We start from the raw sequence: 25,165 nt of genomic DNA, 5'->3' as shown, positions 1-25,165 counted from the left end.
TTGTATATACAATTTAGTTCCAGTTTTTAACAGGTTATTCAGAAGAGCATGAGTAATGCTTTCTGGTATATTTTCCTTATATCTATTCATTATGGAGGAAAATTCAGTGAGTTTTCCTGTTACTCTCAAATGCTAACAGCATATTGAGTTTTAAGATCAGAAGCAACTATTATGATAATCTGACTTCCTACATATCACAGGCCCTAGAATTTCACCCAGTGATTATTTTCAGAAGTGACTAATGATTTTGGGTGCCCAACATGAGATTTGTTAGAGTGGCCTCATTTTCAGAGGATTGGCACTTTAGCATCTTCTAAAAAAATCAGGCTCCCTTGAGGTGTCAAAAGTTGGACAGACAATTCCTAGTCACTTTTGAAAATTTTGGGCTTAATAGGTCTTTATTGCTAAATTTGCTAAAATACTGACAATGTGGTACAAAGATAAAAAGAAAAAAATCAAATGGTAAATGATAAATTTGAAACAAAGTTTTTAACTTACAGTTGAACCCTGTTATGTCGCCAGCCTAGGGGTTTGCCAAAAATAGTCGAGATAACCGATGATCGAGATAAACCCCTATCCACCCCCCCCACCCCTGAACTCCCCTGCCCTCTCTCCAACACCCCCTCCCTGCCCCCTTACCGCGGTGCCTGCACGTGGCTGGATCCGGCGAAGCGGGCCGGGGAAGCGGGGCCGGGCGGCCGTGGACCGGGACCCGGAGCCGGGCAGCCAAAGAAGCGGGACCGGGTAAGCGGGGCCGGGCGGCAGCGGCGAGGACGGGTAAGCGGGGCGGGCGGGCGGCGCGGCGGGACCGGTAAGCGGGGCGGGCGGGCGGGCGGCGAGGACCGGGTAAGCGGGGCGGGCGGGCGGCGGCGAGGACCGGGTAAGCGGGGCCGGGCGGGCGGGCGGGCGGCGAGGACGTAAGCGGGCGGGCGGGCGGCGCGGCGCGGGCCGGGGTAAGCGGGGCCGGGCGGCGGCGCGGGCAGTAAGCGGGGCGCGGCGGCGGGACCGTAAGCGGGCGGGCGGCGGCGGGGACCGTAAGCGGGGCGGGCGGCGAGGACGGTAAGCGGGGCGGGCGCGGCGAGGACCGGGTGGCGGGCGGGGCGGGCGGCGGGACCGGTAAGCGGGGCGGGCGGCGAGGACGGGTAAGCGGGGCGGGCGGCGGCGGGCGGGGCCGGGCGGGCGGGCGCGCGGGGACCGGGTAAGCGGGGCGGGCGGGCGGGCGCGGCGAGGACCGGGTAAGCGGGGCGGGCGGGCGGGCGGCAAAGCGGGGACCTTATGCCGGGCGGGCGGGCGGCGGCGGCGAGGACGGGTATGCGGGCAGGCGGGCGCGGCGAGGACCGGGTATGCGGGGCGGGCGGGCGGCGCGGCGGGGACCGGGTATGCGGGGCAGGCGGGCGGGCGCGGCGAGGACGGGTATGCGGGCGGGCGGGCGGGCGCGGCGGGACGGGTATGCGGGGCGGGCGGGCGCGGCGAGGACCGGGTATCTGCGGGGCGGGCGGGCGCGGCGGGACGGGTATGCGGGGCAGGCGGGGACGAGAAGCGGGGCCAGCGAAGCGAGGCGGCGGCCGCGGGAGCCAGCGGGCGGGCGGCAGCGGCGAGGCCAGCGAAGCGGGCGGGCGGGCGGCAGGCGGCGGGACCGGTAAGCGGGCAGGCGGGCGGGCGGGGGCGAGGCGGCGGGCGAAGCGGGGAAGCGGGGCAGGCGGGACCGGGAAGCGGGACCGTGAAGCGGGGCGGGCGGGACGGGAAGCGGGACTGGTGAAGCGGGGCGGGCGGGCGGGCGTCAAGCGGCGGGACCGGGTATGCGGACGGGCGGGCGGAGGACCGGGTATGCGGGCGGGCGGGCAGTGAAGCGGGGACCGGGTATCGGGGCGGGCGGGGCGGGCGGCGAGCGGCGGCGGCGGCGCGCGGCGGCGGGCGGCGGGCGGGCGAAGCGGGCGGCGGGGGCGGCGGGCGGGTACGCGGGGAACCGCGGGGCTGGAGAGCCGGGGAGCGGGCGGCTGGGGAACCGCAGGGCTGGGGAGCCGGGGCTAGGGCAGGAATCGCGTGGCCGGGGAGGGATGCGGCAGGAGCCGGGCAGGGCCGCCGCCAGAGTTACAGTCGAACCCATTTATCTCGACCTCGGTTAGTGGCAAAAGCTCTTCTGTGCTCGAGATATTAGGGTTCGGCGAGATTAAAGAATCGACATAACCGATGATAAACCAATAAGACAAAGAGGGAGTTTGGCGGTTCCACTACTAAAACGTCGACTTAATAGGATTGGCAAGTTAACCGAGGTCGAGATAAATGGGTTCGACTGTATTACCAACAAGGTATTAGGAGAACTAGAAATATTTAAAAATAAATGCTGTACTAATATATTTCGTGTAAGGAATTATTCTCCCTTAAGTCTGTCCTATACCCCACAGACTGCAGCAGGAGTTGCAGAGTAGCTTCACAGTTCCAGCTTCAGGTTGAGGATTCATCTCTTCCCCCATTTTGCAAGACTTTGCATTATGTTCCTAATAGGTTCTGTACTCTGCCTTTGTACAGGGTATGAAAATTTAGTGCTTAATGAGGTGATACTTTTTAAAGCGTAAGTAGTTTCTTTTCCAATAATGTTCTAAAATACTTTGTATACTGTGAAAAGCCCAAAAATTACCTATCCCACTTCTTAGAATTTCTCTTAATTAATATAATAAGATTTCACTAGATAAAGCTCAACCCATGCCTTCTCTCTAGGTTTAGCTGTTTCTAGGATTCCGATCCCAGGATTGTCCAACCCAAACACAAGGTTCTTTTTCCCTCTAGGGTACAGAACTACTCCCCATCTCTGTATGTCCATACTGTATCAACACAAGAGTAAGAAACCACCAGAAAATGCTTAATGAATCTAAGTGCCATCAATCCTAGTCACAGGAACAAGAACACTGCCAGCCAGTTACTCTTTTGTGTTAACTAACTCCATGGGGAAACTGCACCCTCCTTGCCTAGGCATGAGACAGAGAGAGAAGGGGGCTTTTTTGTTTGTTTTGTTAAATGCAATTCAAAATTTTTGGTTGTTTATTGTACTTGATTTAAAAGAGCTCTTATCAATTTCGTTAGAGGACAGTCTATTTTCTTTTACAATAATGAGATTACTGTGTGCATATTTAATCACTATGCTGCATAGATCTACAATTTACTTCTTTTTTTTTTTTTTAACTTAACTGTATTTTGTGGGTGCTTCAATTAGCACAAATTTAACAATGAGGCAGACTGCTCTTGAGCCATCCAGATATAACAAGGCTCAGAACCACATTATCTCCCCTCTGAGAAGATTATGATTTTTCCCTTCCCTACATTTTATACCATATGGAAATCAAATAGTAGCTAGTTTGACTGATAGGTGAACCATTAGTCTTTCCAAGAAGTGCACATTGCTATGGCTGACACAAGTTTCAAATTGTAAAAGCAGATATATAAAATATGATACAAGCAATAGACAAGAAATCTATACAGTTGGGAGAATTTTGTAGTTTAAAAGATCCTGGTCTGGTGAAATGAAAGTGCTGTAGTCACCATGTTTGAGCACACTGCACTCCTCTTTCAATAATCAATTACTACATTCTTTTTCTAAAAGAGAGTTAGCATATTAAAGGCAACAAAAACTAATCCTGTTGGTAACAAGAATGAATGCCACACTACATATTCAACTCTTCACACAAGACGACTTGCTTTCTTCTATGTTTTCAAGACTGGCATTAGTGCCCAATATGATTTGCTCTCACCCAGGCCAAATGATCCTCCAAATGCATTTCACTATGCCAGGGGTTCTCAAACTTCATTGCACTGCAACCCCCTTCCGACAACAAAAAATTACTAGAAGATTGCGTCGGGGGGGAGGAAGCCCTGCCACCCTGGGCAAGGGGGCCAAAGCTGAAGCCAAAGGGTTTCAGGCCTGGGTGGAGGGGTGTTCATTAGGAACTGGGGAAACTTCTGGGATGGGAGGAGCCTATAAAGGAGAGATGGGCTCCACCTAAACCGAAGTGGAACCAGACTGCTGGCACTAAACATTAAAAAGGTTGTAGAGCAGTTTTTAAACTAGGAGATGGGGGAAAGCTAACTGCTGCAGAGGAGCATGTGGATCGGACACAGACTTCTCTTAGGCCTGGTCTACACTGGGGGGGGGAGGGGGTTCGAACTAAGGTACGCAACTTCAACTACGCGAATAGCGTAGCTGAAGTCGAGCTACCTTAGTTCGAACTACTTACCCGTCCTCACGGCGCGGGATCGACGTCCGCGGCTCCCCCGTCGACTCCGCCACTGCCATTCGCGGTGGTGGAGTTCCGGAGTCGACGGGAGCGCGTTCGGAGTTCGATATAGCGCGTCTAGATGAGACGTGATATATCAAATTCCGAGAAGTCGATTGCTACCCGCCGATCTGGGCGGGTAGTATGGACGTACCCTTAGGGGAGAGAGTCTGATGATAGAGAATCTCCAGGTTATAGTCAGGAGCAGAGGACTGAAAAGTATAATGTAAGGGCCGGATCAGATGATAAACAGTCACATAAAAAAGAATCTGGCACATCAGAAAAAGGCAAGCTAATAAACAGGGACAAGTTTTTAAAGTGCTTGTACACAAATGCCAGAAGTCTAAATAATAAGATGGGTGAACTAGAGTGCCTTGTGATAGAGGAGGATATTGATATAATAGGCATCACAGAAACCTGGTGAACTGATAGCAATCAATGGGACACAATCATTCCGGGGTACAAAATATATCGGAAGGACAGAACAGGTCGTGCAGGGGGAGGAGTGGCACTATATGTGAAAGAAAGTGTAGATTCAAATGAAGTAAAAATCTTAAGCGAATCCACATGTTCCATAGAATCTCTATGGATAGAAATTTCATGCTCTAGTAAAAATATAACATTAGGGATCTATTATCGACCACCTGACCAGGACAGTAATAGTGATGATGAAATGCTAAGGGAAATTAGAGAGGCTATCAAAATTAAGAACCCAATAATAGTGGGGGATTTCAATTATCCCCATATTGACTGGGAACATTTCACTTCAGGACGAAATGCAGAGATAAAATTTCTCGATACTTTATATGACTGCTTCATGGAGCAGCTGGTACGGGAACCCACAAGGGGAGAGGCGACTCTAGATTTAATCCTGAGTGGAGCGCAGGAGCTGGTCCAAGAGGTAACTAAAGCAGGACCGCTTGGAAATAGTGACCATAATACAATAGCATTCAACATCCCTGTGGTGGGAAGAACACCTAAACTGCCCAACACTGTGGCATTTAATTTCAAAAGGGGGAACTATACAAAAATAAGGGGGTTAGTTAGACAAAAGTTAAAAGGTACAGTGACTAAAGTGAAATCCCTGCAAGTTGCATGGGGCCTTTTTAAAGACACCATAATAGAGGCCCAACTTCAATGTATACCCCAAATTAAGAAAAACAGTAAAAGAACTAAAAAAGAGCCACCGTGGCTTAACAACCATGTAAAAGAAGCAGTGAGAGATAAAAAGACTTCCTTTAAAAAGTGGAAGTCAAATCCTAGTGAGGCAAATAGAAAGGAGCACAAGCACTGCCAACTTAAGTGCAAGAGTGTAATAAGAAAAGCCAAAGAGGAGTTTGAAGAACGGCTAGCCAAAAACTCCAAAGGTAATAACAAAATGTTTTTTAAGTACATCAGAAGCAGGAAGCCTGCTAAACAACCAGTGGGGCCCCTTGACAATCGAAATACAAAAGGAGCGCTTAAAGACGATAAAGTCATTGCGGAGAAACTAAATGGATTCTTTGCTTCAGTCCTCACGGCTGAGGATGTTAGGGAGATTCCCAAACCTGAGCTGGCTTTTGTAGGTGACAAATCTGAGGAACTGTCACAGATTGAAGTGTCACTAGAGGAGGTTTTGGAATTAATTGATAAACTCAACATTAACAAGTCACCGGGACCAGATGGCATTCACCCAAGAGTTCTGAAAGAACTCAAATGTGAAGTTGCGGAACTATTAACTAAGGGTTGTTCCCTGTCCTTTAAATCGGCATTGGTACCCAATGACTGGAAGTTAGCTAATGTAACGCCAATATTTAAAAAGGGCTCTAGAGGTGATCCCGGCAATTACAGACCGGTAAGTCTAACGTCGGTACTGGGCAAATTAGTCAAAACAATAGTTAAGAATAAAATTGTCAGACACATAGAAAAACAAACTGTTGAGCAATAGTCAGCATGGTTTCTGTAAAGGGAAATCATGTCTTACTAATCTATTAGAGTTCTTTGAAGGGGTCAACAAACATGTGGACAAGGGGGATCCGGTGGACATAGTGTACTTAGATTTCCAGAAAGCCTTTGACAAGGTCCCTCACTAAAGGCTCTTAAGTAAATTAAGCTGTCATGGGATAATAGGGAAGGTCCTTTCATGGATTGAGAACTGGTTAAAGGACAGGGAACAAAGGGTAGGAATTAATGGTAAATTCTCAGAATGGAGAGGGGTAACTAGTGGTGTTCCCCAAGGGTCAGTCCTAGGACCAATCCTATTCAATTTATTCATAAATGATCTGGAGAAACGGGTAAAAAGTGAGGTGGCAAAGTTTGCAGATGATACTAAACTACTCAAGATAGTTAAGACCAAAGCAGATTGTGAAGAACTTCAAAAAGATCTCACAAAACTAAGTGATTGGGCAACAAAATGGCAAATGAAATTTAATGTGGATAAATGTAAAGTAATGCACATTGGAAAAAATAACCCCAATTATACATACAACATGATGGGGGCTAATTTAGCTACAACAAGTCAGGAAAAAGATCTTGGAGTCATCGTGGATAGTTCTCTGAAGATGTCCACGCAGTGTGCAGAGGCAGTCAAAAAAGCAAACAGGATGTTAGGAATCATTATAAAGGGGATAGAGAATAAGACTGAGAATATATTATTGCCCTTATATAAATCCATGGTACGCCCACATCTCGAATACTGTGTACAGATGTAGTCTCCTCACCTCAAAAAAGATATCACTAGAAAAGGTTCAGAAAAGGGCAACTAAAATGGTTAGGGGTTTAGAGAGGGTCTCATATGAGGAAAGATTAAAGAGGCTAGGACTCTTCAGCTTGGAAAAGAGAAGACTAAGGGGGGATATAATAGAGGTATATAAAATCATGAGTGATGTTGAGAAAGTGGATAAGGAAAAGTTATTTACTTATTCCCATAATACGAGAACTAGGGGTCACCAAATGAAATTAATAGGCAGCAGGTTTAAAACAAATAAAAGGAAGTTCTTCTTCACGCAGCGCACAGTCAACTTGTGGAACTCCTTACCTGAGGAGGTTGTGAAGGCTAGGACTATAACAACGTTCAAAAGGGGACTGGATAAATTCATGGTGGCTAAGTCCATAAATGGCTATTAGCTAGGATGGGTAAGAATGGTGTCCCTAGCCTCTGTTCGTCAGAGGATGGAGATGGATGGCAGGAGAGAGATCACTTGATCATTGCCTGTTAGGTTCACTCCCTCTGGGGCACCTGGCATTGGCCACTGTCGGTAGACAGATACTGGGCTAGATGGACCTTTGGTCTGACCCGGTACGGCCGTTCTTATGTTCTTATGTTATGTTCTTATGTGTTCAGCCCCAGCACGTCTAACCCCAGCTGTGGCAACCCATTAAAATATGGTCCCGACACACACTTTGAGAACCGCTGCACTATGTATTCATTTAGATATTTAACATCCAAGTTTTCATATGACTTCATCCATAAAATGGATGGATATACAATAGAAAAAATATGAATATGCCAATCTATCAGGTTTTTTATTTTTAATATCATCTAATTGTTAAAAAGTCAGCTGTCACATTTAATTTGTTAAAAACAGGATAGAATCATAACAAGTTTAAAGGATGACATGAAAGTTGCTTGACCTGCAGAATATTAAGGAGAAACTACAGAGCAAAAGACAGAGCAATAGACATTTAGCTGCTGATAGTTATGAAGTGTTACTGTTTTTGAAGCTTAAACCTATTTTCCACTTGAAAGTTCGGTACATCATACATTGAAGGTTATTTTTATCAGATGGTTACATTTCCAAAAATTATTTGCACTTTGTCAAAGGCTGATGTGTTTTGCTTAAAGGTTTGTCAGTCTTTGTTACCATGCTCTGCTAAACCCACAGGGCTTTTTGTTTTTAAAGATGTAAAGCCACGGCTTCTATTATCTTTGAGGACATGAAATAGATTTAGAAATAAGAACGTGAACATTCCCTTTTTACAAAGCTATGGGTACTTGAGATGCCACCATGAGTCTCAATCTCACCCAATCAAAAAGATGCCATACAGAGAATACATTATAGAACCCACATGGGTTGGAAACTTTGAATGCAGAGGACCCAGGTTTGTCTCAATTATTAATCACCATTAATGATAATGGAAGTTACATGGCTCAGCTACTAGAGTTACTGTGCCTCAAAGCCAAGTAAGCTCTCTTGTCCTTCAAACCTTTCCCAGAATCCCAGGTCCCATAAGGTCTCCATAAAAAGATACAATAAAGCTATCAAGCTATGGTTATCTGCTTTTGTCTTTAGATTATAAGCACTTCAGAGCAGGGGGTCACTATCTCATATTAAATGTAGCACTGAAGTATATATAAATACATTATACATATGAAGAACTGTGAGATTTGATTTTAAGCCACACACATTAGGTACACTGTATGGTACAGAAAAAACTACAGTGGAACTACTAATTATCTTTAGTCGCTGCTGTTTAGGATACAAAAACCATAGCTCCTCCAGCTCCACATGGGTTTTAATTAAATTACACTCCTCTTCCAATTTTTCAAAATTTTGTACTCTTTAAAAAACCACCACAGACACACACACACACACCACTTAGGCCTGGTCTCCATTGGGCGGGATCAATCTAAGTTACGCAACTTCAACTACATGAATAACGTAGCTGAAGTTGATGTACTTAGATCTACTTACCGCGGTGTCTTCACTACACTGAGTCGACTGCTGCCGCTCCCCCATCGACTCTACCTGTGCCTCTTGCCAAGCTGGAGTACAGGAGTCGACGGGAGGGCACTCGGGGATCGATTTAGATGCGATAAATCGATCCCCGCTGGATCGATCGCTGCCATACGATCCAGCCGGTAGTGAAGACACTCTTAGTGCCCAAGTCGTCAAAAGAAATGGCTGACTAGCAGTTCCCCAGTGTGGATTCATTGCTAGGGAAGAAATCCCCAGGTATTCCCTTAGCAATCTCCTAAGGAATCTGAAGGCCAGTCTCTGGCTCTGTGGCTAACTTTATAAAGTTATTGAGGCAATTTCCACGAACACTACACCAGTCTTTATGAATTAATCTTGCTGTTTAAAAATTAAAAAAAAAAAAAAAAAAAGAGCACCAGTGCAGCATTGAGGTATGTATCAGTGCCTCTGAAAGTATAGATTGGCATATCTCCACTCTTTCAACCAACTCCCTCTCTCCCAAGGGACGGGAAAGAATAACGGACCTGAACATGTTATGTACTAGGCCCAAAATATTTGAAACAGAAGAACCTTCAACTTTTTTTTAAAAGGATTTTTTTCCCTTTAATTTCAGGACATACATAATCTATCGGATTTTTTTTTTAAATTAGTATTGAAGTTGACTATTGGCTTGACTAATATATGTGCATACCCATGCCCTATGAGTTTAAACTACTTATGCTATCTCTGCCTTGAAACTGAACAAAAAAGTGTTTAACGTGTAAGTTTTGTTTTTAACTAGACAATCTGTTTCTTAAAGGCTAAGGCTAAAAAATCATTTTTAATAAATAAGATTCCTAGCTTGTGTTACTACCAAAGACTATATGTGAAGATGTTTCAGTCATCATTTATGGGCTTATACTCTGCACTTTATTCAGCTTTGACAATGAAAACAGGCAAGTCAGTTTCACTTTTCAGTTCTCAAATGCAGTGTTTCCTTAATGCTAATTAGTACTGTGAGACCAACTTACCTTCCTTTCCTTTAAATCTTTCCTGATCGTATCTGTTGTAGGCAGCTGGAATAGACTGCTTAGTCCGTAAAGTGGGATCCTAAAACAAAATAGCAAACAATATATGCTACTGCATCTCAAAATATATGTCGATTAACACATTTTAGTCTCTGAACTTTGGAAAATATTGTATGTGAACTGACTTTACAGTTTCGGGCAATTATGTAGGTGTAAGTTTTCAGACAGTTTGTACTTTTAATTAACTTCATTTTAACCTCTTATTGAGACAATATATTTTAAAGAAATACTTAATGGCATGCAAATCTAGAGAACTGACAACATTCTGAAGCAAGACAAAAGTAACAACAGAAAGCCATGTTAACTGAGCAAAATGACTGAAATCCATAGTTATCAATTCCATTCATTTGTGAACATCTTGGGGCTCAAGAATGAATTGTCATCTGACAACAAATGGCTGGTTCTTCAGCCACATGCACAGAAAACTCCACCACAAATAAAGAGGTGCTTAAACCTATAGAACAAGATTAAATTGAGAGGGGGAAAAGGCATATTTAAATGCATTTTCAAAATGCTACCAATCTAACGATGCACTAAATATCGATTCATGTATCTTTTTCATGGGTGACTTAGTCACACAGTTACAATCATTCCAAACTGTATGTCTGAGTAGTCCTATGAACAATTTATGAAATTCAGCAGAAAGCAAGCATTTAAATGTCGAAATTCATCTTGCTTCTCCAATCTGGTACATATAGCACAGAGGTATCAAAATAAGCTGAAGTAAGATTAACTGGCTTTCATAGCAGATTACCATTAGGAGTTCAATAATTTAGTTATTAAGTTTTATTAAACTCAACAGTAAATATCACAACTCAAAACCATTGTTTTTCTAATGCCTAGATAGACCTGAACAATAAAAATGTAAATCATAGAATATCAGGGTTGAAAGGGACCTCAGGAGGTCATCTAGTCCAACCCCCTGCTCAAAGCAGGGCCCATCCCCAACTAAATCATCCCAGCCAGGGCTTCGTCAAGCCTGACCTTAAAAACCTCCAAGGAAGGAGATTCCACCACCTCCCTAGGTAACCCATTCCAGTGCTTCACCATCCTCCTAGTGAAAAAGTTTTTCCCAATATCCAACCTAAATCTCCCCCACTGCAACTTGAGACTGTTACTCCTTGTTCTGTCATCTTCTACCACTGAGAACAGTCTAGATCCATCCTCTTTGGAAACCCCCTTTCAGGTAGTTGAAAGCAGCTATCAAATCTCCCCTCATTCTTCTCTTCTAAAGACTAAACAATCCCAGTTCCATCAGCCTCTCCTCATAAGTCATGTGCTCCAGTCCCTTATGCATTTTTGTTGCCCTCCGCTGGACTCTTTCCAATTTTTCCACATCCTTCTTGTAGTGTGGGGCTCAAAACTGGACACAGTACTCCAGATGAGTCCTCACTAATGCTAAATAGAGGGGAATGATCACGTCCCTCGATTTGCTGGCAATACCCCTACTTATACAGCCCAAAATGCCATTAGCCTTCTTGGCAACAAGGGCACACTATTGACTCATATCCAGCTTCTCATCCACTGTAACCTCTAGGTCCTTTTCTCCAGAACTGCTGCCTAGCCACTCAGTCCCTAGTCTGTAGCAAATCTATCTTTTTGATTTGACACAGGCATAGGACAGCTGATTCGATCTGTTGCTGCTCAAGAGTCATGTTCCAGATTCTTAAACATTTTACTACTTTATCTGTCAAAAAATACAGTTAGCAAGGCATTTTGCTGGAAATGGCTATAGTCTCATCTAATATAATTCTTCCAAGTAGCTGCAGAATGCTAGTGAGTGTTTGGTACATACAGTAGTTGGCACTAACTGTTCAGTCTGTAAGTGGCAACACATATTGAACAAATGAAGCGTATTCAACTCCTCCAAAACCACTATATACAGTTTAAGGTAAAGATGATCTAAGGAAAAGTTCTGCATGAAAAAGTTACTGTAATTTATTTAATTAGAACCAAACAAAATGAAGAGTAGTTTCAGAAGAATTCTTGCCATTATTTACTCAATTCAACCTTAGCTATGGAGCCACGACCAGCATGTCCATAATAAGAAGATTTATTTCTTACCGCTGGTGCTGTATTTGGTGCAGGTCTCTGTTCAGGTGCACGACCTTCTTCTCTGGCTTTTACCGACTGAAGAATCGCAAAAATATTCTTGGCAAAGTTCTGGAAAACAAGTTAGACACTTATGAATCCCACTGACCATCAAAGCTGGTTGGAACACTAGAAATACAGCTAGAAGACATTTTTTGAGTCAACACGTGCTTCAAAGAGTATATGCCTTGTAAACAGAGAAAAACTGCATACAAATTATAGAGACTTTGTTCACCCAGGACTCTCACACATCTAATGGATTTCCATCATATCACCCAATCTGTTCAATGTTGGTGAGGCCCCTCAAAGATATGGAGACACCTAAGTTCAGCAATCATTAGCCTGTCACCACCAAACTCTATTTTATCCTGACTGAAACCAGATTCTACGATTTTGTTCCTCTCCATAACAGAGCTCTGCATGAAAAACAGCCATCAAACTCAATACAAAGGTGACATATTATGTACCGACCCCAGCTAGATTGACTAGTGGTCTAGTCTGATGTGGCAATTCCTATTATGCTGGTAGGAAAGGAAAAGCTATCTGATTATGATTGCTACTTCAACAGAGAAGTATGGCTTCTCTTATCTCAATGGTTTGTAATCAAAGGAGTTTAGTGGAACCATTGGTGCTCCTAGATTTCCAGGCTGCAGCAGCAGTATAAAGTGCATTCCCATCTTTTGGGTTGAGAAATCTTAGCAGAAACCTTAAGGGACTATAAGGTTAACACCCAAATCTGAATCCATTAAGAAAAAATAATTCCAACTAAACATTTTTAGCTGGGCTTCAGAGAATTTCCCAGCTTCTAAGCTGGGTGACCTAGCAACTACCAACCCTGGAGCACTGTGGGCTTGTCTGTCAATGCAACCATCCACCAATCACACTGTCCTACTCAAAGAGCCTGCAGAACTTGAGACTACTGCTTCAATTAGAACAATGCTGGCCTGCTTAAGCCTTGGTTCTGCCCCATCTAAAAAAATGTGACTAATAATTCGAGCTGGTCAAAAGATGAAGTTTATGGAAATATCTGCAAATCATTTTATGTGGAAATTTTCATTCTAGCTGGTTAGAAAATGAGGAGGAGGAATTCATAAAACAATTTTTACATTTAAATTAAAGCTTTTGAGACTTTATTATTATTATTAACACAACCAGCTCTACTAACAATACAAGAATAGGGTGGAATGGATGCAGCCTGAGCATCAAAACAAAGCTACTGGGTATTTATGGTATTTATTCTGAGACCGTATCCTTTGAAACTGGAGTATACTCAGCCATTTATGATTGCAAAGATACCTGCGTGCAGATGCTAAAGCAGGGGTGGGAAAAATACGGCCCGTGGGCAACATCCAGCCCGTTAGACCTTTTAATCTGGGGAGCGGGGTCGGGAGCTTGCCCTGTTGCTCCCGCTCGGGAGCAGGGTGGGGGACTTGCCACATTGCGCCCACCTGGCACTCCCTGTGTGTTCAGGACCTGCATGACAGCACGCATGTTATTCTGGCTGCACAACCCAAACAAGCCATCAGAGCCTGGAATGTGCAAGCCCACATGCCAACTACTTGTTGGCTTAGATGACTGATGTTTCAGTAGTGTTCATTTTCCACTGCTGAAGATAAAAGAAAGAGTAGTTCACCCGGGAGTGCTCAGTGACAGTTGTGGGCTGTCGAGACCTATGGAGATTTCTGAAAGCAGGGGCTGGTGAATCTCAATGAGTTCCAATGACTGGAAGCTGATGCCCAACAAATCCAGGCTAGAGAGAAAGGGCGTGGAAAGGGGGTACGTTTGGTTTAATTATTGTAATACATTGTTATGATGGTATATTTATAACAGTAAGTAAGGTTTTATGTTTATTTCTACCAAAATGTATCTTTAATAAAGAACATTTATTTGAATATCTCTGAATTGTTAATTTCGTGAACATTCATGGCCCACCATACAATTTCCATACCCAGATGGGGCCCTCAAGCCAACAAGTTTGCCCTCCCAAATGCTACAGTGTATTTAAATGTATGTTAGAACAGTCTCTTTAAAAAGAAATTGCAACAGACTATAGCTTTCAGTAACATGATCCAGTGTAAAAACCATGACTAAATCACCATTTCTTTAGATACGAGACAAGAAGCAGCATATTGTCAGCCTGACAACATGTATAAAGACATGACTATCAAAGATGCAGTCAGAGACGTAGGGAACAGCAGGAGATTTCCACAGATCTCCAAGTAAGTTCTGAACTTGGAGAAGAGGGGGTGGAGAGGAAAGGGAGGGAGGAACAACTCTTCAGCTGGGCTTAGCTTCTGCAGAAGGACATCTAAAACTCACCCATAGAGATGCTTAAAGTCAGTTAAGTTTGGGGTGCACTCAGACCAGCTCTGCATATAGTGGTGTGATGGTAGACAATAATTAGTTTTGTTTGGGCATAAGAGTTGGCAACACACACAAAGTCAGTCCTGCTTCTTATAATTTTCAGTCCTGGCTGCAGCTAATATTAATACTTATCTATACTAAACTAATACTTATCTATATCTCTTTAGTCCTACATCTATATTAAGAGTAAACATTCAAAAATGAAGCTTTCACTGTTGCATGTGGGCTCATTCTGGAACGCAAAATTACAATCTTGTGACAGAAAAAAAAAAGACAGTCAAAGTCAGTATTGCAACCAGCTGACCTACGCAGCTAGTGCTTTCTGAAAGGTAGAAGCAACATTGAGCTTTCATTTTTCATCTCGACACACACTTGTGTCTGAAAATTCCTCTAACTCCTGCTCCAAATTTAGCTTAAATTCCAAATTGTGCACTTTTAGATTACTAAAATTCCCCCATTTGGGGGCACAAACTAACAATGGCTTCCTTATTGAAATCTTTGGGTAATTTGAAAAGTACTTTAAAAACTACTGACTACATGGAAATCCCATTGTTTGTCGTTTCTCTTTGTCTGGTTACTACTGTCAGTCATGTGGAAGTATTCTAGTTGCTTCCGAGTTCATCTGTACCTGCTATTTATTCATTATGTTAAATGGACAAACTTGTTATCAAGTACAAAAGTTAATCAGAATTTTCCATTTACTCTTTAAAAAGCCCTGAAATCACCAAAATATCAATCAAAGGGGAAAAAATCTGCTGGGAAGCAAAAAGTGTGAAAGAACAGGACAGCTGCAGATGGGGAGCAAGGAAAATACAACAAAAGTCAGGCAAATATAATAAATCATTTTCTTTTAAATCATACTAAAAAAATAAACAAAACAAAAAAAGAAGAGTGCTCCATAGTCAAACGGTACATCTTCACTTCCAGAATTATCCATTTGGTTTTTAAATGACATGGGGAAGTGCAAATGTTGCCCAACTGGTGCCAATTCAGGCCTCATTTCTACAAGTTACAAGCTGGACATCATTGCCTGCAGAATGAAAGTCTCAGGTGGCAAGCGAGAAGTCGGTCAAACTAGAACCCTTCATTCTGACCCAAACCCATTAGAAATGTTGGATCCAGGTCAGGTCAAATGAGAAGATAACCAGACACTCCCTGGCTTGTATCAGGTCGTTTCTCCTCCTCCTCGCCTGTAGGATTGGCACTGTAACATCAGAGTGCTCTGCACCTGGCAACCAGCCGCTGCCACATCACTGTTCTGCATGTGCTGCGGGGTAAGCATGCTGATGAGTTGCAGCACCTCTCTATCCACAGCATACACAGTGCATCGGGGCAGGGCAGACATTCACCAGCACATGCAGCCATCGACATTCCAAAACCACAGACAGGAAATGGAGGTACTGGCTGAGGCTTGGCAGGTAGAAAAAGAGGTTTGGATTGGAAAATGACTCCACCCCTTTCTGATTCAGGTCCTGCCAGGCCTAAAAATTAAACCCAAGCAGATCTCTATGTCAAACTATATTACATGCAGATTTTGTCTGCACTGTGGCTTGTTACTGACTGGTAGATGAACTTCCAGTATTGTTTTAATGCAAGTGGTACCCACATTTAACCCATCTTTTTAGCTGGGCTTTTAAGAAAGAAGTAGACTGATGGACTGACAACTAAGTTTTACTGGGTCTGTGGTTAGGTTAGTGTGCATGAGATTTATTATGGGACATTGCAGTAAGTAATACATTTTAAGATTGTGTGAGATGTTTAAAGAACGTGAAATGATTAGAGGCTGAATTAAATTCTGTAGCAGTATAAATACAACAGCCACACACAACCTTTCACAAACAGCTGCTCTTTGAATAAAGTATTGCTTCCTACGGTTCTAATTAGAGGTTTCAGCAGTTCTATAGTGTACTACAGTCTGTGCAGAAAATGCAGATAGCTATTTCCATTAAATGTGTGGATTATGTTTCACAGAACAGATTTCACACCTCATTTGTTCTGCATTATTACACCTTATTCCACTAGTATTTTTATATTAAAAGGGTATTACATGAAAAAGATATTTGAAATTTTTATGTGTAACAGAATAAAGACTAAATCAGAAGTTTGAAACAGCTATAAACATTACAATATGTCAAAGACAGACAATGACTAAAACTGCATAAGAAGTCCATTTGCTTCATTTTTATTTTTTTTTTCCCTATCAATACATTTATGGAAAATGGACTCTGCCTTCAGGGTTTCCATGAGGCTGGTCTATATAAGAAAGCTATTGTAAAACAAGCAAGGGTGTGAATTTAAAGTGCAATAGCTATTTTGTGCTAGCTCCCTGTCCAGACACACTTATTCTGCACTAAAAGTGCGTTTGGAAGTGGCCTAAACTAAACTGCACAATGTCACTCAATGTACAGTAAGCGTTCACATGGAGAGCCATTCCCCAATAGCTATTCAGGTAAGGAAACTAAGGCATGAAGGCAACTCCCCGGCATAGACAAGCTATTGTTAGAAATGCTGCTCCTGTGTGATGAATTATTCATTTAGGACCAAATTCCAAACCCCTTATTCAAACAGAATAGTACTTTACTTCATGAGTAGTCCCAAAGAATTCAATGGGATTATTTGTGGAGTAAAATTGAACAGTAGTCTACGTGAGCAAGGGCACAGAAACCTGGCCTTAATTGCAGGTACAACACATACTGGGGGTGTTCTTATACAGAACAAAAAACGTACATACAAAATATGTATGTTGATTTCCATTACAAATACTAGTGTAGTCATAAGTAAATTCCCATAAAGATGAAATGAGGATTGGGATCATAAAATGAAACTTCCATCAGATCTGCAGTGTTGTTGTGGCCATGCTGGCCCCAGGATACAGTAACTCCTCACTTAACAGCCCAGTTAACGTTGTTTCGTTGCTGATCAATTGGAGAACATGCTCGTTTAAAGTTGCACAATGCTCCCTTATAACAATTGTTTGGCAGCCGCCTGCTTGTTCACTGCTTGCAGAAAGAGCAACCCATTGGAGCTAGATGTGGGGGCTTGGAACCAGGGTGGAACAGCAGCCCCTATCTGTGTACCGTATTAAAGTGGTTGTTTAAAACTGTGTGAGTGTGAGAGAGAGAGAGAGAGAGAGAGAGAGAAATTCCCTGGAACCTAGCCCCTCCACCACCATTTACATTAATTCGTATGGGGAAATTGGATTCACTTAAAATATCATTTTTCAGGAACATAACTACAATGTTAAGCAAGGAGTTACTGTATTACAGAGACAAGTTGGGTGAGGTAAAAATCTCACATTCATACTGTTAGACAGTCACCATTTTTAAACTACAAATTTATTCAGTTTGAACAAGCTAGTAACAAGGATACTAGCTCCTAATTTAACTGGGCATACTTCACCCTTATAGATTGCTTCAGAAATCAGGTTCACTGCAATAGCTGTGAATTTCAGGACCATGGAACAATTCTGCCACCTAGAGCTCATACACAAAATTGCTTTTACACTCAAAGAACAAAATGATTTTATTTGTTTGTTTGTTTGTTTTAATTTCCAAGCTTTATCTCACCACCTTATAGAGGTCTTATTAAAGTGCTACAGCAGCACCCAAGTCTACTATACAGAACCTTTAACATAAGGATATCATTGCAAAAGTATAGAATATTAAATTTCTAAAGTTATTATATACTGCTGTGGGAATGGTTGGAGACTGTATTCCCCTCATGTGGAAACAACTCCACAACTAGGAACATTTTAAAAAATAGTTAGAATGACAAAAATCTAGGAATTTCAGTGAAAGCTACTTGGTCTTCATTCAAAATTTCTATCACAAATTGCATCACTTCAAGACAGGGGCAAGTACCATGACCCAGGCTCTCCTGAGTTCTTAAAAAGATGCAAATTAAATTTGTAAATGATATAAAAAACTGGGAAGTATTATAAACCAGTTAACACAAAGGAAGTACACACAAATCATAGCCACAGACAATCAAAAATATTGGCAATCAATAACATGGTATTGTGTCAATTAATGCTGCTGAGGGGAAAAGATAGTTTAGAATACCTATGCAATGGGAGGGAGAAATTGGGAAAGCAATAATGTTGGAGGATACCTAGGCATGATGGATATCCAATTAGACAGGCGTGCAGTGCAACAGAACAAAAACACAGTGATGTAGCTGTGTGCTGTATACACACACAATCATCAAAGCTACAGGTAGGACAGCAGTAGTCCCTCTTTATACAGTCCAAATGTGACCAGCTCTAGAATGTCTCATTCAGCTCTAGGCACCTCATCACCCCCCTCCCCGCCCCACACACACGAAAGAGTTCAGAGAAGCAAAACTGGTAAGTGGACTGATTTATGAATCAAGATTAGAGTTCAATACATATAGCTTATTTAAGGGTGTCTTACAAATGAAAAAAGTGGGGTTGTGCCCAATTTGCTTCTAAATGACAAAAAATTGCACTTGAAAAAAAAAAACAGTATCACATACGATCTACCCTATTTTCCAAGGAAGACTATAGATAACAGAGGGATTTGCAGAACATCACAAGTGAAAGGAGAAAAGTTTTAATTAGATAGTTTAAAACCCTATGTTGAAATACATTCCTAATCGTTGGGAAGAACTAACTCCCTCTGGTAAAAATCCAAACACTTCCTTCCATCCCTTCAACTGCGGGTTGAGAAAACACCTGCTCCACTGCACTAATCCTCCTGGGAATTCGCCAGCAAGAGCAGGGAAGATGAAATAGATAGTTGTGCATTTCTCAAGCAGGAGTTTTATTTGTTTGGGGGGTTTATAAACTCTTTCAGGTCTTCTTTATACATCATAATAAAAACAGAGGACACAGTCTTTTTTTCCTTTGCAAGTTCTTCTTGGGGTCTGCAACTAAAGGAAACTTAGCATACACAAATATTGGAAAGGTGAAAACATCCACAATGGAGAGGATGGTGAATGAGGGGTATAACCAGCAATGATAGAATGAAATTTTCCCTTCCTAAATGTATGAGTATCAGGATCAGACGATCTGATAATCTCCCAAGCAAAGTGAGAAAGCCTTAGTGCTTGTAACATTTATAGCTAGGTTGGACAAAGCACTGGTAAGTGTTCTGAAGGGAACAATCCTGCATTGGCAAGGAGATAAGTCATTTCCACCTGTAAACTCTCATCAATCTGTAAGATACAGCCTCCAAAAAAGGACTTTTATATAAATTGTGATCATATAACAAGTTGTAATGTTTAAGAATTGTTCTGGATAAGTGTTATTACCACCTATGTGTGCAAGGCATCTTAAATTCTTACATTCTTAAATTTTGTACAAAGCTACTTCCCTTTGGGCAAGGTTTTAACTCAGAGCCACATTTCCCATCTCCAGTTTCTATAGTTCTACGCCAATGCTCTGTTCTCCCTTCAGATTTCCCAACAGACAACAATAGAAATTCAGTACAGGTAGACAAAGTATAATATCTGCAATGATCGGTTGTTCAAATCCAAGTGGGTAATCTTTTCTCTTGTATTCAGTGTAGTTGTAGCCATGTTAGGCCTAGGATATTAAAGAGAAAAGGTAGGTAAGGTAATATCTTTTAGTGGACCAACTTCTGTGGTTGAGAGAGAGCAGCTTTCGAGCAAGAGCAGAAGTTGGTCCAATAAAACATATTACCTCACCCACCTTGTCTCTCTAATTTTTCCTCTTGGCCTTCTGCTGACCTATGGTGAAACTCACCAGGCACAGAGGGTTGGTGTGAGGCCTTTTGTGTCACTTAAAGCCTGGTCTACACTAGGCGTTTAAATCGGTTTTAGGAGCGTAAAACCGATTTAACGCCACAACCGTCCACACTAGGAGGCACCTTATATCGATTTTAATGGCTCTTTAAACCGGTTTCTGTACTCCTCCCTAACGAGAGGAGTAACGCTAGTATCGGTATTACCATATCGGATTAGGGTTAGTGTGGCCGCTGATCGACGGTATTGGCCTCCGGGCGGTATCCCACAGTGCACCAGTGACCGCTCTGGACAGCATTCTGAACTCGGATGCACTGGCCAGGTAGACAGGAAAAGCCCCGCAAACTTTTGAAATTCATTTCCTGCTTCCCCAGCGTGGAGAGCTTATCAGCACAGGTGACCACGCACAGCTCATCAGCACAGGTAACAATGCAGTCTCCTGAGAATCGTAAAAGAGCCCCAGCATGGACTGCACGGGAGGTACTGGATCTGATCGCTATCTGGGGAGAGGATTCAGTGCTAACAGAACTGCGTTCCAAAAGATGAAATGAAAAAGTATTTGAAAGAATTTCTAAGGCTATGACAGATAAAGGCCACAGCAGGGACTCTGTGCAGTGCAGAGTGAAAGTTAAGGAGCTCAGACAAGGCTACCAGAAAACCAAAGAAGCAAACGGAAGGTCCGGGGCAGGTCGAAAAACATGCCGCTTCTATGCTGAGCTGCATGCAATTTTAGGGGCTGCGCCACAAGTACCCCACCCCGATCGTGGATTCCGAGGTGGGGGTTGTAATCTCTGCCATGGCTGAGGATTATGCAGACGGGGAAGATGAAGATGAAGAAGAGGAGGAAGACCTAGCAGAGAGCACACAGCACTCCGTGAGCCCCAGCAGCCAGGAGCTTTTTATCACCCTGACGGAATTACCGTCCTCCCAGCCCTCACAAGCCACTATCCCAGACAATGACACCATGGAAGGGAGCTCTGGTGAGTGTACCTTTGCAAATAGCAAACATTGTTTTTTAAGCAAGCCTTTTTTAATGATTGATTTACCCTGAGGACTTGGGATGCATTCGCAGACAGTATAGTTACTTAGAAAAGTTTGTTAACATGTCCGGGGATTGAGAGGAAATCCTCCAGGGACATCTCGATGAAGCGCTCCTGGAGGTACTCCAGAAGCCTTTGCAGAAGGTTTCTGGGCAAGGCAGCCTTGTTCCGCCCACCATGGTAGGACACTTTACCACGCCATGCATGTAGCAAGTAATCAGGTATCATTGCGTGGCAAAGCATAGCAGCGTATGGTCCCGGTGATTGCTGGCATTCAAGAAGCATCCGCTCTTTATCTTGTTCTGTTATCCTCAGCAAAGTGATATCTTTCAGGATAACCTGGTTAAAAATCAGGAATTTAAGTAAGGGGGGTGGCCATTTTTCTACTGGGTTCGTGGAATGCAGCAGCTTAAAAAAAACACTTTCCTGCACGTAGCGAAGCGGGGGGAGGGGAGGAGTGAAATGCCGATGATCTTTTGTGTTTGGTCACCGGCGATCTTCCCCAAGCTACCAAACACGCAGTGGGTGGGGGGGAGGGGGAAGGTTGTTGATTAGCAGGGAGCTAGCGTGGTATTAGCCATGCGTTGGGGGGGAGGGGTAAATCACTGAGACAGTGGCTTACCACTTGCATGGCCGCATGCAAGCTGAATTCTGATGCCTGGACCTGTGTCTGTGAGATCTGTAACTCCAGAGCTGCAAGCACTCACTATTAAGATGAAAAATGCGACCTTGTAGGGAAATCACATGTGCTAGGTGAATAGTGCTGTTCACTGTGAAAGAGTATAACCATTGTTCTGTAAAATGTATCTTTCTAAATATTTATCTCCCTCATGCAGCTGCAAATTTTTCAACCATCCCTCCTCCATCCCAAAGGCTAGCACAGATAAGGCGGAGGAAAAAGAAGACGCGAGATGAGATGTTCTCGGATATTATGGAAGTTACACGCAATGAAAGAGCTCATCTGAATGAGTGGAAGGACATGGTTTCAAATTACATGAAAGAGGCCAGTGAACGTGAGGACAGGAGGGATGAATGTGAGGACAGGAGGGACAACCGAGATGAGAGGTGGCGGCAGGAAGACCGGCAGGAAAATCAGCGGTGGCGGCAGGAAGATCAGCGGTGGCGGGATGCAACTCTGGGGCTGCTGCGTGATCAAACTGACATGCTCCGGCGTCTTGTGGAGCTTCAGGAATGGCAGCAGGATCACAGAGTGCCGCTGCAGCCCCTGTATAACCACCCTCAACCCTCACCATGTTCCACATCCTCCTCACCCAGACGTGTAAGAACGCGTGGGGAGGCCTGCACCCACCCACTCCACCCCTGTGGACAGCCCAACCAGAAGGATGTCGTTACTCTGAAATTTTTTTTTTAATGGCCTTCTCCATCCCTCCTATCCTCCTCCCAAAGCACACCCTTACTTCTCTCCTCTTTTATAATGAATCAAGAAAGAATTCATGCTTTTTAAATGAGAGTGACTTTATTTGCATAAGTAAGCTGTACTCGAAGGGGGAGGGGGAGTTGCTTACAGGGACTGAGTCAATCAAGGGGGTTGGGTGTTCATCAACAAACACAGCAGTCACACTGTACCCTGGCCATTGATGAAGCTCGTTTTCAAAGCTTCTCTGATGCGCACCGCTTCCTGGTGTGCTCTTCTAATCTCCCTGGTGTCTGGCTGCGCGTAATCAGCGGCCAGGTGATTTGCCTCAGCCTCCCACCCCGCCATAAAGGTCTCCCCCTTACTCTCACAGAGATTGTGGAGAATACAGCAAGCAGTAATAACATAGGGGACATTGGTTTGGCTGAGGTCTGAGCGAGTCAGTAATGTGCACCAGCGCGCCTTTAAATGGCCAAATGCACATTCCACCACCATTCTGCACTTGCTCAGCCTGTAATTGAACAGATCCTGACCACTGTCCAGGCTGCCTGTGTATGGCTTCATGAGCCATGGCATCAAGGGGTAGGCTAGGTCCCCAGGATAACGACAGGCATTTCAACATCCACAACTGTTATTTTCTGGCCTTGGAAGTAATTCCCTTGCTGCAGCCGTTTAAACAGAGTAGTGCTTCTGAATACGCGGCGTCATGAACCCTCCTGGCCATCCCACGTGGATGTTTGTGAAACGTCCCTTGTGATCTACCAGTGCTTGCAGCACCATTGAAAAGTACCCCTTCCGGTTTACGTACTGGGTGCCCTGGCGCTGCGGTGCCAAGATAGGGATATGGGTTCCATCTATCGTCCCCCCACAGTTAGGGAATCCCAGTGCAGCAAAGCCATCCACTATGGCCTGCACGTTTCCCAGAGTCACAACCTTTCGTAGCAGCAGCTTAGTAATTGCTTTGGCTACTTGCATCACAGCAGCCCCCACAGTAGATTTTCCAACTCCAAATTGATTCCCGACTGACCGGTAGCTGTCTGGCGTTGCAAGCTTCCACAGGGCTATCACCACTCGCTTCTCTACTGTGAGGGCTGCTCTCATCTTGGTATTATGGCGTTTCAGGGCAGGGGCAAGCAAGTCACAAAGTTCCATGAAAGTGCCCTTACGCATGCGAAAGTTTCGCAGCCACTGGGAATCGTCCCACACCTGCAACACAATGCCGTCCCACCAGTCAGTGCTTGTTTCTCGGGCCCAAAATCGGCGTTCAATGGATAGAATCTGCCCATTACCATCAGGATCTCCAAAGCGCAGGGGCCCGCGGTTTGAGAGAATTCTGTGTCTACGTCCTCATCACTGTCATCGCCGCGCTGCCGTATCCGCCTCCTCCTCGCCTCGGATTCAAGGTCCTGGTTCACCATAGACTGCACGAGAGTGCGCGAGGTGTTTAAAACATTCACGATTGCGGTATGGAGCTGAGCAGGGTCCATGCTTGCTGTGCTATGGCGTCTGCACAGTTCACCAAGCAAAAAGGCGCGAACGGTTGTCTGCTGCTGTCAGGAGGGGAGGGGTGAGGCTGTACCCAGAACCACCCGCGACAATGATTTTTGCCCCATCAGGCACTGGGATCTCAACCCGGAAATGCCAAGGGGCGGGGGAGGCTGCGGGAACTATGGGATAGCTACGGGATAGCTACCCACAGTGCAACGCTCCAGAAATCGACGCTAGCCTCGGACCATGGATGCACACCACCGATTTAATGTGTTTAGTGTGGCCGCGCGCACTCGATATTATAAAATCTGTTTTACAAAACCGGTTTATGCAAATTCGGAATAGTCCCGTAGTGTAGACGTACCTTAAGACTCATATTAGGGCAGTTTGGTTCCACATCCAGGCCTCCAGAGTGAGACTTACACTTGCAGCAGATATAGCAATTTCCTGAAAAATCTCTGGGAGATCTTACAGTATCATTGGGGGCCAGGGATTGTATGTAATTCCATGGCAGAGGGTAATCACAGCTCTCCAGGAAATAAAAAAAGAGTGGAGGGTTACTAGGCAAATTCATTCAGGTCCCCACCTTCTGGGGAGACTCGCCTATCCTCGTTCAAAGGGGATTCTCCAGAGGCCAACAGACAAAGAAAGGATAAATAGACTGAGTTTGAACTGACTCACAACTTTCCTTTCTGATCCAGCAAAGGGACAGCTCCTTCTGTCCAAGGGGTGGGCACCAATTCTTAGGGAAGGGCTGGAAGAACTGACACTTACTAGAGGCCTTGTGGAGATAGGTGGTGATTTCTAGTAAGCATGTGTGTAGGTTCTTTTACTGTTTTCTCTGTAATGCTTTTACCCTAAGAATAAAGATGCTTGCTTACAATACGCTGTGTGGTAACTTAAAACCACAGGCAGTTACCTTATTCATTGCCTTCAAAGAGAAAGCAAAGCAGAGATGCTGGTCTGTTTAGGAAGCTTGTCTTGATTGGGATATCACAGTATAGGCAGTGAACTGTGAGGTCTGGAAATACCCATCAGGAGGGAGAGAGATGTCTCCCTGCCCAAGAGAGGT

General features: G+C 44.2%; 1 protein-coding gene across 1 annotated transcript in view; it reads right to left on the bottom strand.

Annotated features, from left to right (window-relative positions):
* CDC73 (cell division cycle 73) overlaps positions 1 to 25,165 on the bottom strand; it is a 194,468-nt gene that overhangs the window by 142,728 nt on the left and 26,575 nt on the right. Inside the window, exons 8-9 of the mRNA XM_039484449.1 lie at positions 12,076 to 12,174; positions 9,955 to 10,033 (exon numbers count right to left, since the gene is read on the bottom strand). Coding sequence (XP_039340383.1) covers positions 9,955 to 10,033; positions 12,076 to 12,174 — 178 coding nt within the window. The remainder of the gene's footprint in view (positions 1 to 9,954; positions 10,034 to 12,075; positions 12,175 to 25,165) is intronic.

Source organism: Mauremys reevesii, linkage group 8 (assembly GCF_016161935.1).
Source record: "Mauremys reevesii isolate NIE-2019 linkage group 8, ASM1616193v1, whole genome shotgun sequence".
Lineage (NCBI taxonomy): Eukaryota > Metazoa > Chordata > Testudines > Geoemydidae > Mauremys > Mauremys reevesii.
This window is presented reverse-complemented; position numbering and strand designations above follow the sequence as displayed.